General features: G+C 40.9%; 1 protein-coding gene across 1 annotated transcript; it reads right to left on the bottom strand.

The window, feature by feature from the left end:
* Positions 1 to 1047: 1047 nt before the first annotated feature.
* Positions 1048 to 1581, bottom strand: LOC121441140 (mortality factor 4-like protein 2). The gene has a single exon (XM_041642275.1). The coding sequence runs from the start codon at positions 1558 to 1560 to the stop codon at positions 1048 to 1050; it is 513 nt and encodes a 170-aa protein (XP_041498209.1). The 5' UTR covers positions 1561 to 1581.
* Between the last annotated feature and the right edge of the window lie 10593 nt (positions 1582 to 12174).

The following is a 12174-nucleotide window of genomic DNA, read 5'->3' as shown; positions in this document are numbered from 1 at the left end:
TTCTTTTTCCCTCACCTCTTCTTCCTCTCTTCTTCTCCTCCCTCGTCTTCTTCTCTTCTTTTTCTTCCTTCAACTCTCCTGCTCCTCCCTCACCTTTGCTTCTACCTCTCCCCCTCCTCTCTCTACTCTTCCGCCTTTCCTTCTATTCCTTATCCTGCTCCTTTCCCTCTTTCTCTTCATTCTCTCTTCCCTCTCTTCTTCTCTCCCTATCCCTCATCTCCTTTTCCTCATCCATATCCTTTTCCACATCCTCCTGCCCTTCTCCTCCTCTTTTCCTCCCTTTCCTTTTTCTCCATTATCCTTCTCTGTCTCCTCCTTCTCTTTTCTTCTTCCTCCTTTTTCTTCTCTCCATTTTCTTTTCCTCTTCCTTCTCCTCCCCATCTTGTCTTCCTCCCGCCCCTTCTCCTTATCCTTTTCCTCCTCCTCTATCTCCTCTCCTTTTCTTTATTCCCCTACACTTCTTTCCACCTATTTCTTTCCTCCCCTCACTACCTCTCCCTCCTCACCTCCCCCTCTTTAGCCTCCCTTTCAATTTATACCCATCCTTCCTTTACCTTCTCCTCAGTCCTTCTTCTTTTTTCCCCTTTATTTCACTTTCGAAACCAAGGAGTGAACCCAGGGCCTCCTTAATTGCATCTCCAATCCTTTTATATTTCTAAATGATTTTGTATTTTAAATTTTAAATTATATGTATGCATATGTTTGGAGCATACCCATTGTGTTGAATGAGTGCACATTATGTTGAATGAACTATATACTATGTACTATGTACTATGAACACCTAGTAGAAACTCATAATGTGTAAGAATAGAAGCACCAACATTCAAGCAATGTTGTCAAATAAGCAACACAAATTATTTTAGTGAACATTTATTTGTTATTGAAATACTGATGAAGCATTTAATATTTTTATTTATGTTCACAACAATAACTAGACTGAAATATTAAGCCCTGTTATACTTTGACTATTCAAGAACAACTATAATAAAAACAGCAAACAGAAATGTTTACTGCTCCAGGTCATAACAGGGAGTGGTCAGCTGACCCTCACAGGGCTTGGAAACAATACTCAGCAGAAGCCACTTTGTAATTGCTGGCACTAAATAGAGAAGTGGAATTCTCAGCTAGGTATTTAAGGAAATCGTGCAGATACCTAGACACTCGCATAGGACTATGCCTACTAAGGAGGGAATGGGTCAATACAGTCCCAATTTGAGTAAATAATCGTAGGAGGTGTGTAGCCCCATAAACCTGAGACATTGGAATATGAGGATAAGCCAGGTGGATTTTGGCAAACTGGGGCTTTTCAAATTGGCAGAGCAGCTGGGTGCCCAGCATCCTGTTGAAGTACTCTCTTATTCCATATACAAGTTCATCAACAGAATATTCCCTATCATCAGCCTTTCCCTGTGATTTCACAAAAGTGACATAGTCCGCGAGAATAGTATCTACATTCTTCTCAGCAGGGAGTTGGAATAACTGCTTATGTTTGTTTATCAGTTCCCAGTCCTCAACAAGACATGGCTTAAGTTCATCAGGCAACTTCAATTCAACTCCCATTCTCACCTTCCCTGCCTGCCCAGATTGACCAGTGGTGACAGTCCCAGCCACATTCTGGTGAGGAATCTGTGGTACTGTGCTGGTACCACTGCCAACTCTGTTTTCTCGAATATTCTGCATGTTCTTTGCCACTGGCGTGTTAGGTGCGGATCCTGAAGAAGAGGGTTTCTCCACAGGAAAGCTTTTTTCCATGGAGTGATGACCTTTCCCGACAGGGTACCCGCTTTCTACTCTGTTACCTTTCTCAGCAGTGTAGCTGCTTTGGGAGGACTGATCTTTCTCCTCAGAATGAAGTTTCTCAAAACAGATGACTTTCTTTTCCACCTGACCTTTCTCAGGAGAGAGTTCTCTCTCTGCAGGGCATGTTTTCTCAACAAAGTGACCTCTCTCCCCTGCGTGCACTTTCTCTGCAGAGCAGACTCTCTGGGAAGATAGATTTTTCTCTGCAGGATGACTTGTTTGGGTAGGGCAGCTTCCCAGGGCAGATAGATGGTTCTCTGCATGTTGGATTTTCTTTGGAGGCCTTATGGGATCATCTTTCCCTACAGAGAGTTCTCTCTGCACATAGTTACCCCTATCCAGTGAGCAACCCTCCTCTTCAAGGCAGCTTTTATTTGAAGGCTGACCTCTCCCTGTGGGGCCATCCTTCCCTGCAGAGGGTCCTTTCCCTGCAGAGTTACCCCTTTCACCCAAGTGACCCTCCTCTGCAGGGCAGATTTTCTTTGGAGCCTGACCACTTCCTGTGGGGCAATCTTTTGCTGCAAAGGATCCTCTCTCTGCATAGTTGGCCCTTTCATCTGAATGACCCTCTTTTCCGGGAGAGGGTCCTCTCTTTGCAGGGATACCGCTCTCAGATGAATGACCCTCTTTGGCCCAGTAGGATTTGATGGGCTGACTACTCCCTGCAGGGCGATCTTCACCTGCGAAGGGTCTTCCTGCTACTGAGATACCCCTTTCATCTGAGTGACCCTCTTCTTCAGGGCAGCTTTTCTTCTGAGGCTGACCTCTCCCTGCAGGGTGATCTTCACCTGTGGAGGGTTTTATCTTCTTAGAGCTACCCCACTCAAATGAGTAACCCTCTTCTCCAGAGTACCTCGTTCTGAGGCGATGCCAACTTGTGCGGCGATCTTTCCCAGGAGAGTGTCCTCTATTTGTAGAGTTACTCTTCTCAGATGGATGATGCTCGTCAGCACTGTGGCTATTAATGGGGTGATCACTCCCTGAAGGACGATCTTCACCTACAAACGGTCCTCTTGCTGCTGAGTTAGCCCTGTCCACGGACTGACCCTCTGCTGCAGGGCGGCTTTTCTTCAGAGGCTTACCTCTCCCTGTGGGGCGATCTTTTCCAGGAGAGGGTCCTCTCTTTGAAGAGTTATCCTTCTTAGAGTAATGACTTTCCTGTGCAGGGCAGCTTTTGAAGAGGGGACCTCTCCCTGCAGGGTGATTTTCATGTGTAGAGGGTCTTCTTTCCTCAGAGCTACCCAACTCAAATGAGTAACCCTCTTCTTCAGGGTACCTTTTTCTGAGGCGAAGCCTCCTTGTGCGGTGATCTTTCCCAGGAGATGGCCCTTTCTTTAGATTGTTATCCTTCTCAGATGAAGGACTCTCCTTTGCAGGGAGGCTTTTGATGGAGCAAACACTAGCTGCAGGGCGATCTTCACATGCAGAGGGTCCTCTCTCCTCAGAGTTACCCCACTCAAATGAGTAACCCTCTTCTGCAGGATAACTTTTTCTGAGGCGAAGACTCCTTGTGCGGTGATCTTTCCCAGGAGATGGTCCTCTCTTTACAGAGTTACCCTTCTCAGATGAAGGACTCTCCTCTGCAGGGCTGGTTTTGATGGGATGACCTCTCTCAGCAGGGCACTCTTCACCTGCAGAGCGTCCTCTAGCTATGGAGTTACCCCCTTCCCATTCCATTGAGCGACTCTCAGTGCGGTGGCATTTAATGCTTTGACCTCTCCCTGCAGGGCTATTTTCATGTGCAGAGTATCCTCTCTCCACAGAGCTACTCCACTCAAATGAGTATCCCTCTTCTTCAGGGTACCTTTTTCTGAGGCGAAGTCTCCTTGTGCAGCGATCTTTCTCAGGAGATGGTCTTCTCTTTAGAGAGTTATCCTTCTCAGATGAAGGACTCTCCTTTGCAGGGAGGCTTTTGATGGAGCGACCACTACCTGCAGGACAATCTTCACGTGCAGAGGGTCCTCTCTTCTCAGAGTTACCCCACTCAAATGAGTAACCCTCCTCTGCAGGATAGCTTTTTCTGAGGCGAAGCCTCCTTGTGCGGCGATCTTTTCCAGGAAAGAGTCCTCTCTTTGCAGAGTTACCCTTTGTGGATAAATTACTCTCCTCTGCAGGGCAGCTTTGAAGAGGCGAACTCTCACTGCATGGCTAGTCTTCTCTGGTGAGCGACCCTTCCCTGCCAGGCAACTTTTTTTAGCTGGCCAAACTCTCCCCATGGGGTGGCCTTTCTTCTCTGTGGAGATTCTTCTCTTCACTTGGCCTCTCTCTAGCTGGTGATCGCTCTCTGCAGAAATAAATTTCTTGGCTGAGGGGTCTTTCTCTTCAGGGTGATGGTTCTTAGTAGAGCGACCTCTCCCATCAAAGTAACCTTTCTCAGTAGATGCACTCTTCTTAGTAGAAAGTCCTTTCTTTACAGGTTGATCTCTCATGATAGGGCGGCCTCTCTCAGCCAATCCACATTCCTCTGTAGAGTGATGTTTTTCTGTAAGATGGCTTTTCTTGATAAGGCGACCTCTCTGTGTAGGAAGATCTTTCTCAAGACAGATATGCTTTTCAGATGAATGTCTTTTCTCAGAGAAGTGACGCTTCTTCCCAGGGAGGTGCCTGTCAGAGGAGGACTTTCCTGCACAGGAAACTTTCCCTATAGTATGATGTTTTCCAAGAGAATGGTGTTTCCTGGCAGAGGAACTCTTACCTGTAGCACGATGTTTCTCAGCTAACAAAGGCTTCTCAGCCAAGGTGCTCTTAACTGTAGCGCAGTGCTTCTCAGCAGTGGGACTTTTATCTGCAATGTGATACTTCTCGGGGGAGGGATTTTTCTCTGTTCTTCGGGATTTCTCATGGGAGCGACCTCTCTCCACTGAGCGACTTTTTGTGGTAGGGCAACCCTGTGGTCTTCCTGGAAGAGCTGGTTGATGATTCATCAGCTTGGCTGACTTTTGTTCTGAGGGGCGATTTCTCACCTTTCTGACTTCCCTGCAGCTTGGTGTCTGCTTCTCTAAGTCATCTCCTTCTCCAAATTGTTGGTCATGAGCATGAGGTTCTTTCTTTCTGGAACTCATTTAAGTAATACTAATGAATTCCCAGGTTTTCTAGTATTATCTGGGAAAATTGACTGGGCACACAACCCAGAAGTCTGTTGTCTGAATTAGTTCTACAACCAGGATCAAATCTCCTGCTTGGTTACCAAATTTAGCTTTTTTTTAAGGATGGTAGAGGAGCGGCACTCTGCTTGTCTAATGGTCAGCACAAACTAAGTTTTCTCTGGAAACTATCTGTACACAAGCGTCATCTTTGGGGCAGGCTTATGCCCTTCGGCCAATCGGAAGCCATCTGTAAATTATACTATGTTCCATAGCCAAATGATTGCCCCACCACTCTGATGGCATGGTGGTGGCATGTGGGGTAGGGGAGGGGGTATTTTTTTAAAGACCCACATTGTCCTTAAGAACACAAAGATCCCCAAGCTAATGCCTCTCCAGTACTGGTATTAAAGGCTTTCATGCCTTGCTCATCTTTCTTGATTAATATGACTTCCTTCCTCTGACTCTTTCTATTTCTAAATCACAATAGTCCTGGCAATGGGACCAGTCACTGTCACTCTGAATCAATTCTACGTTTTTCTTTCACCAGCTCACTCTCTCTCTTCCTCCTCTGTTCCTCCCTGTCCTCCAACCTTCCTGTGAAATCTCAGCTCTACTCTGTAAGCAAGTCATCAGCTTACAACGTCATAATAGTTATTTCCCAAATCAGGAGAGCAATCACCTGATCCGTCACAGCTGTTCAAGACAAGCATCTCCCACAGTTACATGACAGAGTGCCCTCTATTCAGTGGTCCCAGAACTAGCCCTCCAACAAACAGCCTCCTCATCAGAAAACAGCTATAACCTCCCTGCTCTGCATTTTCTGTGTCCTTCCAGAGTTAGCAATGACAGTTCTCTGCTGAAGGACTATACTTCCAAGCTTCCCTTGCAATCTTCAAAAGTCATTTCTATCTTTATGAGGGACCAAATCCCATCTTTGTCTGTAGGCATTTTGGCCATTTATACACACATGGGTGGAAAAATGCTCCCTCACTATTAATAAACATGCTTCTTCCTAAGGTCAGACCTATCATTTCTTTTTTTTTCCTACCTTCTTTCCCTCTATAACTGTCTTTAAATAATCTAAACAATGGAGGAGGTATGTCACTGAGTGGAGCAAGAAGGAGCATGTTATCAACTCATTCAACATAATGACCTGTTCCAAGCAATCCACATCTTCCAGCTGAGCCCCAGCTCCTAGAGTTTCTAAAATCTCTCATATCCTGTAAATCTATCGCTTTTGGGATAGTTGCTATTAATTTCTCCCAAAAAATTAGTACAAGTTCTTTGTCATGGTCCATCATCTTCCCATAACTTTTTTTATTTCATCAGTAGTGAAAGGCACTATAATTTCTGCTGGTTCTACACCTGCTAGTTGATGAAGTCTTAATTTACCTTTTATAATTAATTTAGAGACTTTTTCCACATAAGTTTTTAATTTTTTACTTGGTTTATGTGGTAGAAAGTTCCATTCTTAAATAATATCTTCTCTCTGCATTAACATTCCTGTAGGAGAAATTCTGGAAGGCAATATGACTAGAATACAATTCAGATTTGGATTCACCCTATCCACGTGTGCCTCCAGTAATTTTTCCTCAACCATTGTCAGTTCCTTTTCCACTTTAGCTGTTAATTCTCTAGGACTATTCAAGTCTTTATGACCATCTAAGGTTTTGTTTAAAGGAATTATTAGATCAGGTGTTATCCCAACAGCCAGTCATAGACTGGAAATGTCTCCTAACAATTTTGAAAGTCATTAAGAGTCTGTAATTGGTCTCTCCTAATTTGTGCCTTTTCTGTCCTAATTTTTTGCAAACCTATTTTATAACCTAGGTAATTGACAGAATCTCCTCTCTGTATTTTATCAGGAGCAATCTGAAACCCCCATTTAGGTAAAACTATGTTTATTTCTTCAAACATTTTTTAAAGTATCTGTTTGAATATGATAGCAAAATGTCATCCATGTAATGGTAAATTATTGACTTAGGGAATTGCCTACATATTTAAGCAGGTAGGTATTAGCTGTAGCCTTCCTGCAGCTGTCTTTTTATATACAGCAGTCTCTATTATCCTAAGTTTCACTCTCTCAAATTCAGAGCAGTTCCCTAGAATTTAAAAATCAGTATCACTCAAAGCATATATTCATCCTTGTGGTGTATGATCGGAAATTCAATAGCATCTGGGTGCTGCCTTGTAATGCCTATATCACCTACTTCACCTGGTCTTGCCATTTCCTCATCTCACAGCATCACAAGAAGTAATTGTGAAATAGTTTCAAAGAGATCACATGCAAATATCTTTCTTGCAGTTTACAGTTATAGTTCTCTATTATTGTTGGTAATCCCTTACCATCTCTAATTTTTAAATTAGACTTTGCTATAGATGTGCTTTATAGTTTAAAAAAAGCACAGACTTTATAAGATTTAGTGCTATCAGTGGTTTTAGCCTTGGGTTAGGGCCTCTCCATTGATCAGAGGACACTACTCTGCTACTCATTTCTTCACATGTGCCTCTGGAAAGCACACAATTGACTTATATGCAAAGCTTTTTCACTTTCCATGCAACTATCAATCAAAGTCAAGAGGTTCATTTCCTGTAGATTCTTTTCTGGCAATTGAATAGGGTGTTCTTTAAGGAAAGGATGGCGTAGCTGAACACTAATCCACATATTATCACAAGTAGACTTCATGCTTGGCCAGGCTACATCATGGAACCTAAACTAACCATTAGTGGCAAAACACATCATCACTGATAGCATGATTTCTCAGTTCCTCTTCGTGTATGTGGGGCATATTTGCTAAGTGCTGATTCATACTTGCTACACCTTACTGTAAAAGAACAATCAACCACAACTTGGTATTATTTTTTAGCAGTAGCTAACTCTGCTTGTTCTTTGAGCATGATATTGATCATTAGTTTTGAATTTTCTCTCACAAGCTTCTAGAAGGAATGAGATTGATACAGTGTTTGCCAAAAGGACAGTTTAAAGTTTCACTCCTTGGGTTGTTTTCTAATTCTAGATCTTGAACTAATGATTTTTATAATGAGAAGCATTATTTTATGCTTATTTTTAAAAAACACAGTAAAGAACAATCTGGCTTTAGGTAGCAGAAATCTCAGTGCCTTCATACTTTATTTAATAAAGTTATATAATAGGCTATACCCTGGAAAGTTTAAAATAGATCACAGGTCTAATAAAATTTGATTTTCAGATATCAGTCATTTTATTCCTAGGTTAAGCTTTTCTGTTTATTAGATCACAAGTCTAATAAAAATCTGCTTTTCATATATGTCATTATATTCCTAGTTTAAGCTTTTCTATTTTAGAGACTTGTCAGATATTCTCATAGACAAATTCACTCCTACTTGTATTTATAGACTCATAGCAAAAATTAGACTTGGACCTTGTTGATTGCATTTATGATATTATTTTAAATTGAAACTTGTATGTCATCATTCTTATCACTATTATTCAATAAACCACTTGTGAGTAATTTGCCCACTTTCATGAAGTATGTATTCAACAAAACAATAGAGCAGTAACTGAAAATTGTAAATTAAACCAATGTACTGAATAGGTTGAACACAATGCGTTATAATATTAGTGGAACCCAATGTCATTGTTGACTTAATGTTAACAGGGATAGATGTGCTAAATTACAGGATAAGGGTATCTAAAGATATACAGTTCAGAACTTGAGGGGCAGCATGCCTGAAATAAAAAGAGACTGAACCTATTCCACTGAGCTTTTGTCTGGGGTAGAAATGCTGAGAGGTGCTTCTGGACCAGTCAAGAAATGGGACATAGTGAGAAGTAATTAGATTATTGGAGGCATCACTCTTAGAAGAAATTTAGTTCTTGAGGAACCTTTTCTAGTTTCTATAAAAGCAAGTTGAGGAGCAAGCCTACATTATGTATGCAGTGAAAATTTACATAATACTCTCACAAGTATGTAGAAAATGCATGTGCCAATAAAAGATTGATAAAATTATAATAAAATACTATTTCTCCCTCTCTCAGCATTCCTTGGTTGCCTGTAGTTCTTTGTCTAGAGTTGAACCCTCTTCCACATTAGCATGTCTATTGATATCATTCTTGTTCTGGTCATTGTTAGGCAACCATGTTGGTGAGACTTTATGGATACACAAAGAGCACATCAATTGTTTATCTAATACCTAATGGTGAGCTCTGAAAACATATGCATCCAAATAACATTATACAGATTGAGTAGGTTATAATAATCTACAACTAGGAGCACACACACACATACACAACAACAACAACAACAATTAAAGAGAAAGAGGCAATGGACTTGAAGAAGAGAGTATGTGGGAGGGTTTGAGGGAAGGAAAGGAAAGGGGAACTTTTATAATTATAATCGTAAAAGAAAGAAGTTAGAAATCGTAAAAGAAGTTAAGTTAGAAAAAAGTAACAAAAGAAAGAACAAGCCTAGCTCCTGGATTTCTCTGACTTCCAGTCTGAGCATGTGATGGTTCATACTTGTGAATGATTCCACTATGATAGCCATGCTGTAATATAACTAGAAGATCAAAGGCCAAGCAGGATATAACATCTTGCTCATTAATCACCAGAACTCAGAGCTAAATAACTTCTCTTCTGTCTACCCCTTGCTGTGGTACCAGGAATGGAATACAGGATCTTGTGCATGTTAGCAAGTACTCTACAATGCATTTATATTCTCAACCCCAAATAACTTTTCTTTATATGTAACCCAGCCTCAAGTATTTTGTTATAGTAATGGAAATAGATTCAGACACAATGGTTGGCAGGAAGATGAACATAATAAAATGCCTTTGAAATCCTGGTATTTGTACTTCTCCTTTTGTTTGCCTAATTGATTTTGCTACAATATCAACAACTGTTAAACCAAGAAGGTACCCTAAATATTATCAAGAAGTTAGTTACCAAAAGAACTTTGGCATCCTCACTAGTTCCAACGCCATATATGAAGCAAATAATCCAATAATACTCATTGGCATGAACATGAGGCAGGGAAGGAGATTGGGAGTGTAGATTAGTGGTAGAATTTTCAACAAATATGAATGTATGAGGCCTTGAGTTCCATCTCCAAAAGAGAGAGACAAAAATATCATAAGAGCTCTATGAAAACAATAATTTCATACTTCAAATTTAATCAAAAAAGATGAATAAAATTGTTTCATTCCTTTTCCTTCTGAAGCCACCTCACCATTGACAGACATGTTCTCCCCTCTTCTGGTTGAGACTCAGAAAGGTTTTTCAAAGAAAGGAAGACATTGGTAGGCAAATGTAAAGTGGTTATAAGGTATGTAGAGAAAGGAAGATCTGGATGGCAGAAAGAAGCCTTCCAGAGTTCATTCTCCCTATCTCTCAATCACAACTGACAAGACCTCAGAGTACCCAGATCCATCTCTTCACTTGACAGATGAAGAACTTAAATTTCAAATTCAATCTGTCACTATGTTTACTCATTCTGCAGATACTTCCTGAGAGCCAGGAATGATCTGGATGGACGTCCAGTACAAAATCTCTCTTAAATTCTTAGTCTTTATGGAGCACTGTATGCAGATGAGTGGCTGATAGTTCCAAAGCAGTCACTATAAATTCTGTTAGTTACTGTTGGGTAATACTCTTGTACCCTGTAAAATTTTGTCACTTATATTGGTTTAATAAAATGCTGAGTGGCCAGTAGCCAGACTAGGAAAATACCAGAATGATGAAAGAGTCAGTCTGCAGTCACCATCCAGACACTGAGGAAGTAGGATGAAAATGCTGCACTCAGAAAAGGTACCAAGCCATGTGGCTAAACATAGGCAAGAATTATGGATTAATTCAAGTTGTAAAAGCTAGTTAATAATAAGCCTGCACTAATAGGCCAACCAGTTTATAATTCATGTAGGCCTCTGTATATTTTTTTGAGACTGAAAGGCTGTGGGACCAGGTGATACAAAAACTTCTGCTTACAGTTGGTATTTTCCCAAAAATTGTGAAACAAAGTATATCACTGAATTGGTCAGGGTTTGATGCAGAATCTTTGCCAACCAATTATCTTTAAGAGGTGGGACCAAGTTAAGGTGTGTCTTTCTGAAACCCAGAGAAAAATGGCATGTGGAGAAAATGACACATGGCCCAGGTGTCCTCTCTGTGTGTGGTTTCCTCACAGCACTGCTGAGCTTGAACTTCTCATTCCTGTTTCATGAGTTTTCCCCTTATAATAAATAAAAATATAATTGCTTTATCTTTTAGCTAGCCTGGTTATTTCCTGAATTGAGCTAACTCCTACAGTTGGCACTGAATCGTGGGGCTCGGGTCTCCAGCAGCTCTAGACAGCTGCCATCAGGCTCCATGCCATTCATTTGGGTATAGAATTCCCACATGGTGGCCCTGAGTAGCCACTAGCTGTGGTCCTTAATATTTTCTCATTAAACACCTCAGAGCTACTCCAAGTCCTCAGGCACCTTGGTCACTCACAACTGCATGGCTGGCTTCTTGTTCCAGTTTTTCCAGGGCTCATGGAAGCTCAAGCAAAATGTGGGCTTCTCTGGTTGTCTCTGTTTGGCATTGCTTTCTTGTTCTCTTTGTGCTCTTGTGGCTGCAGACCAGTCAGGGACTTTCGCGGAGTGCACTGTGATTTATACTGAATAATTGTTTTTAATTTGAGCATATAGTTCAGTATTTAATGCTAAAATCAAATTCAAGCTGGCCATGTGGCTACAACTGTGCCACAACAGGTACTGGCAAGTAACGGCTATTTCACCTACTCCAGCTCAAACTCAACCACAGGTAAGATTTATAATTTAAAATATAAATTATAAATTTATAATTTAAAAGGGCAAGATGACAGACAATTTAACAATCCAAGAATTCAATAGCTTTTTTACATAAACCATGTATGACGTTATGCAAGGTTTATATGATTTCCCTCCTACATCCCTCTATTCCCTCTATTTGATTCTGAGGATTAGCTTTGTCCTTCATATTTTCTCCTTAAAAACATGGTTTAATAATAGGGCCAAGAATGAGGCACTTTTAGGAATGAAACAGTCTTTACAGACTGATATTGACCAACTAAAATGGAAATTCAGTACTCTGGAGAAGGATACAACAAATTTGACAAATAAAACTTAGTCATTGACAGAAGGTGCTGAGACATTGTCTAAGAGAATTTGTACTATTAAATGTATTAATCAGACTCTGTCTAATTGACTGATAGATTGACTGATAGAATGTCTCTCCAGGATGTTAATATGTATGCTCTAAAGATTATGTCCAAGGATGAGATGTTATCTC

Source organism: Microtus oregoni, unplaced genomic scaffold (assembly GCF_018167655.1).
Source record: "Microtus oregoni isolate MIOR12 unplaced genomic scaffold, Mior012 000073F_ref0000255, whole genome shotgun sequence".
NCBI lineage: Eukaryota > Metazoa > Chordata > Mammalia > Rodentia > Cricetidae > Microtus > Microtus oregoni.
The sequence above is the reverse complement of the archived record's forward strand: the minus strand, read 5'-3'. Positions and strand labels throughout refer to the sequence as shown.

Coding starts and splice junctions, on each gene's coding strand:
- LOC121441140 (XM_041642275.1), bottom strand. CDS start 1,560: ATGGGAGTTGAATTGAAGTTGCCTGATGAACTTAAGCCATGTCTTGTT.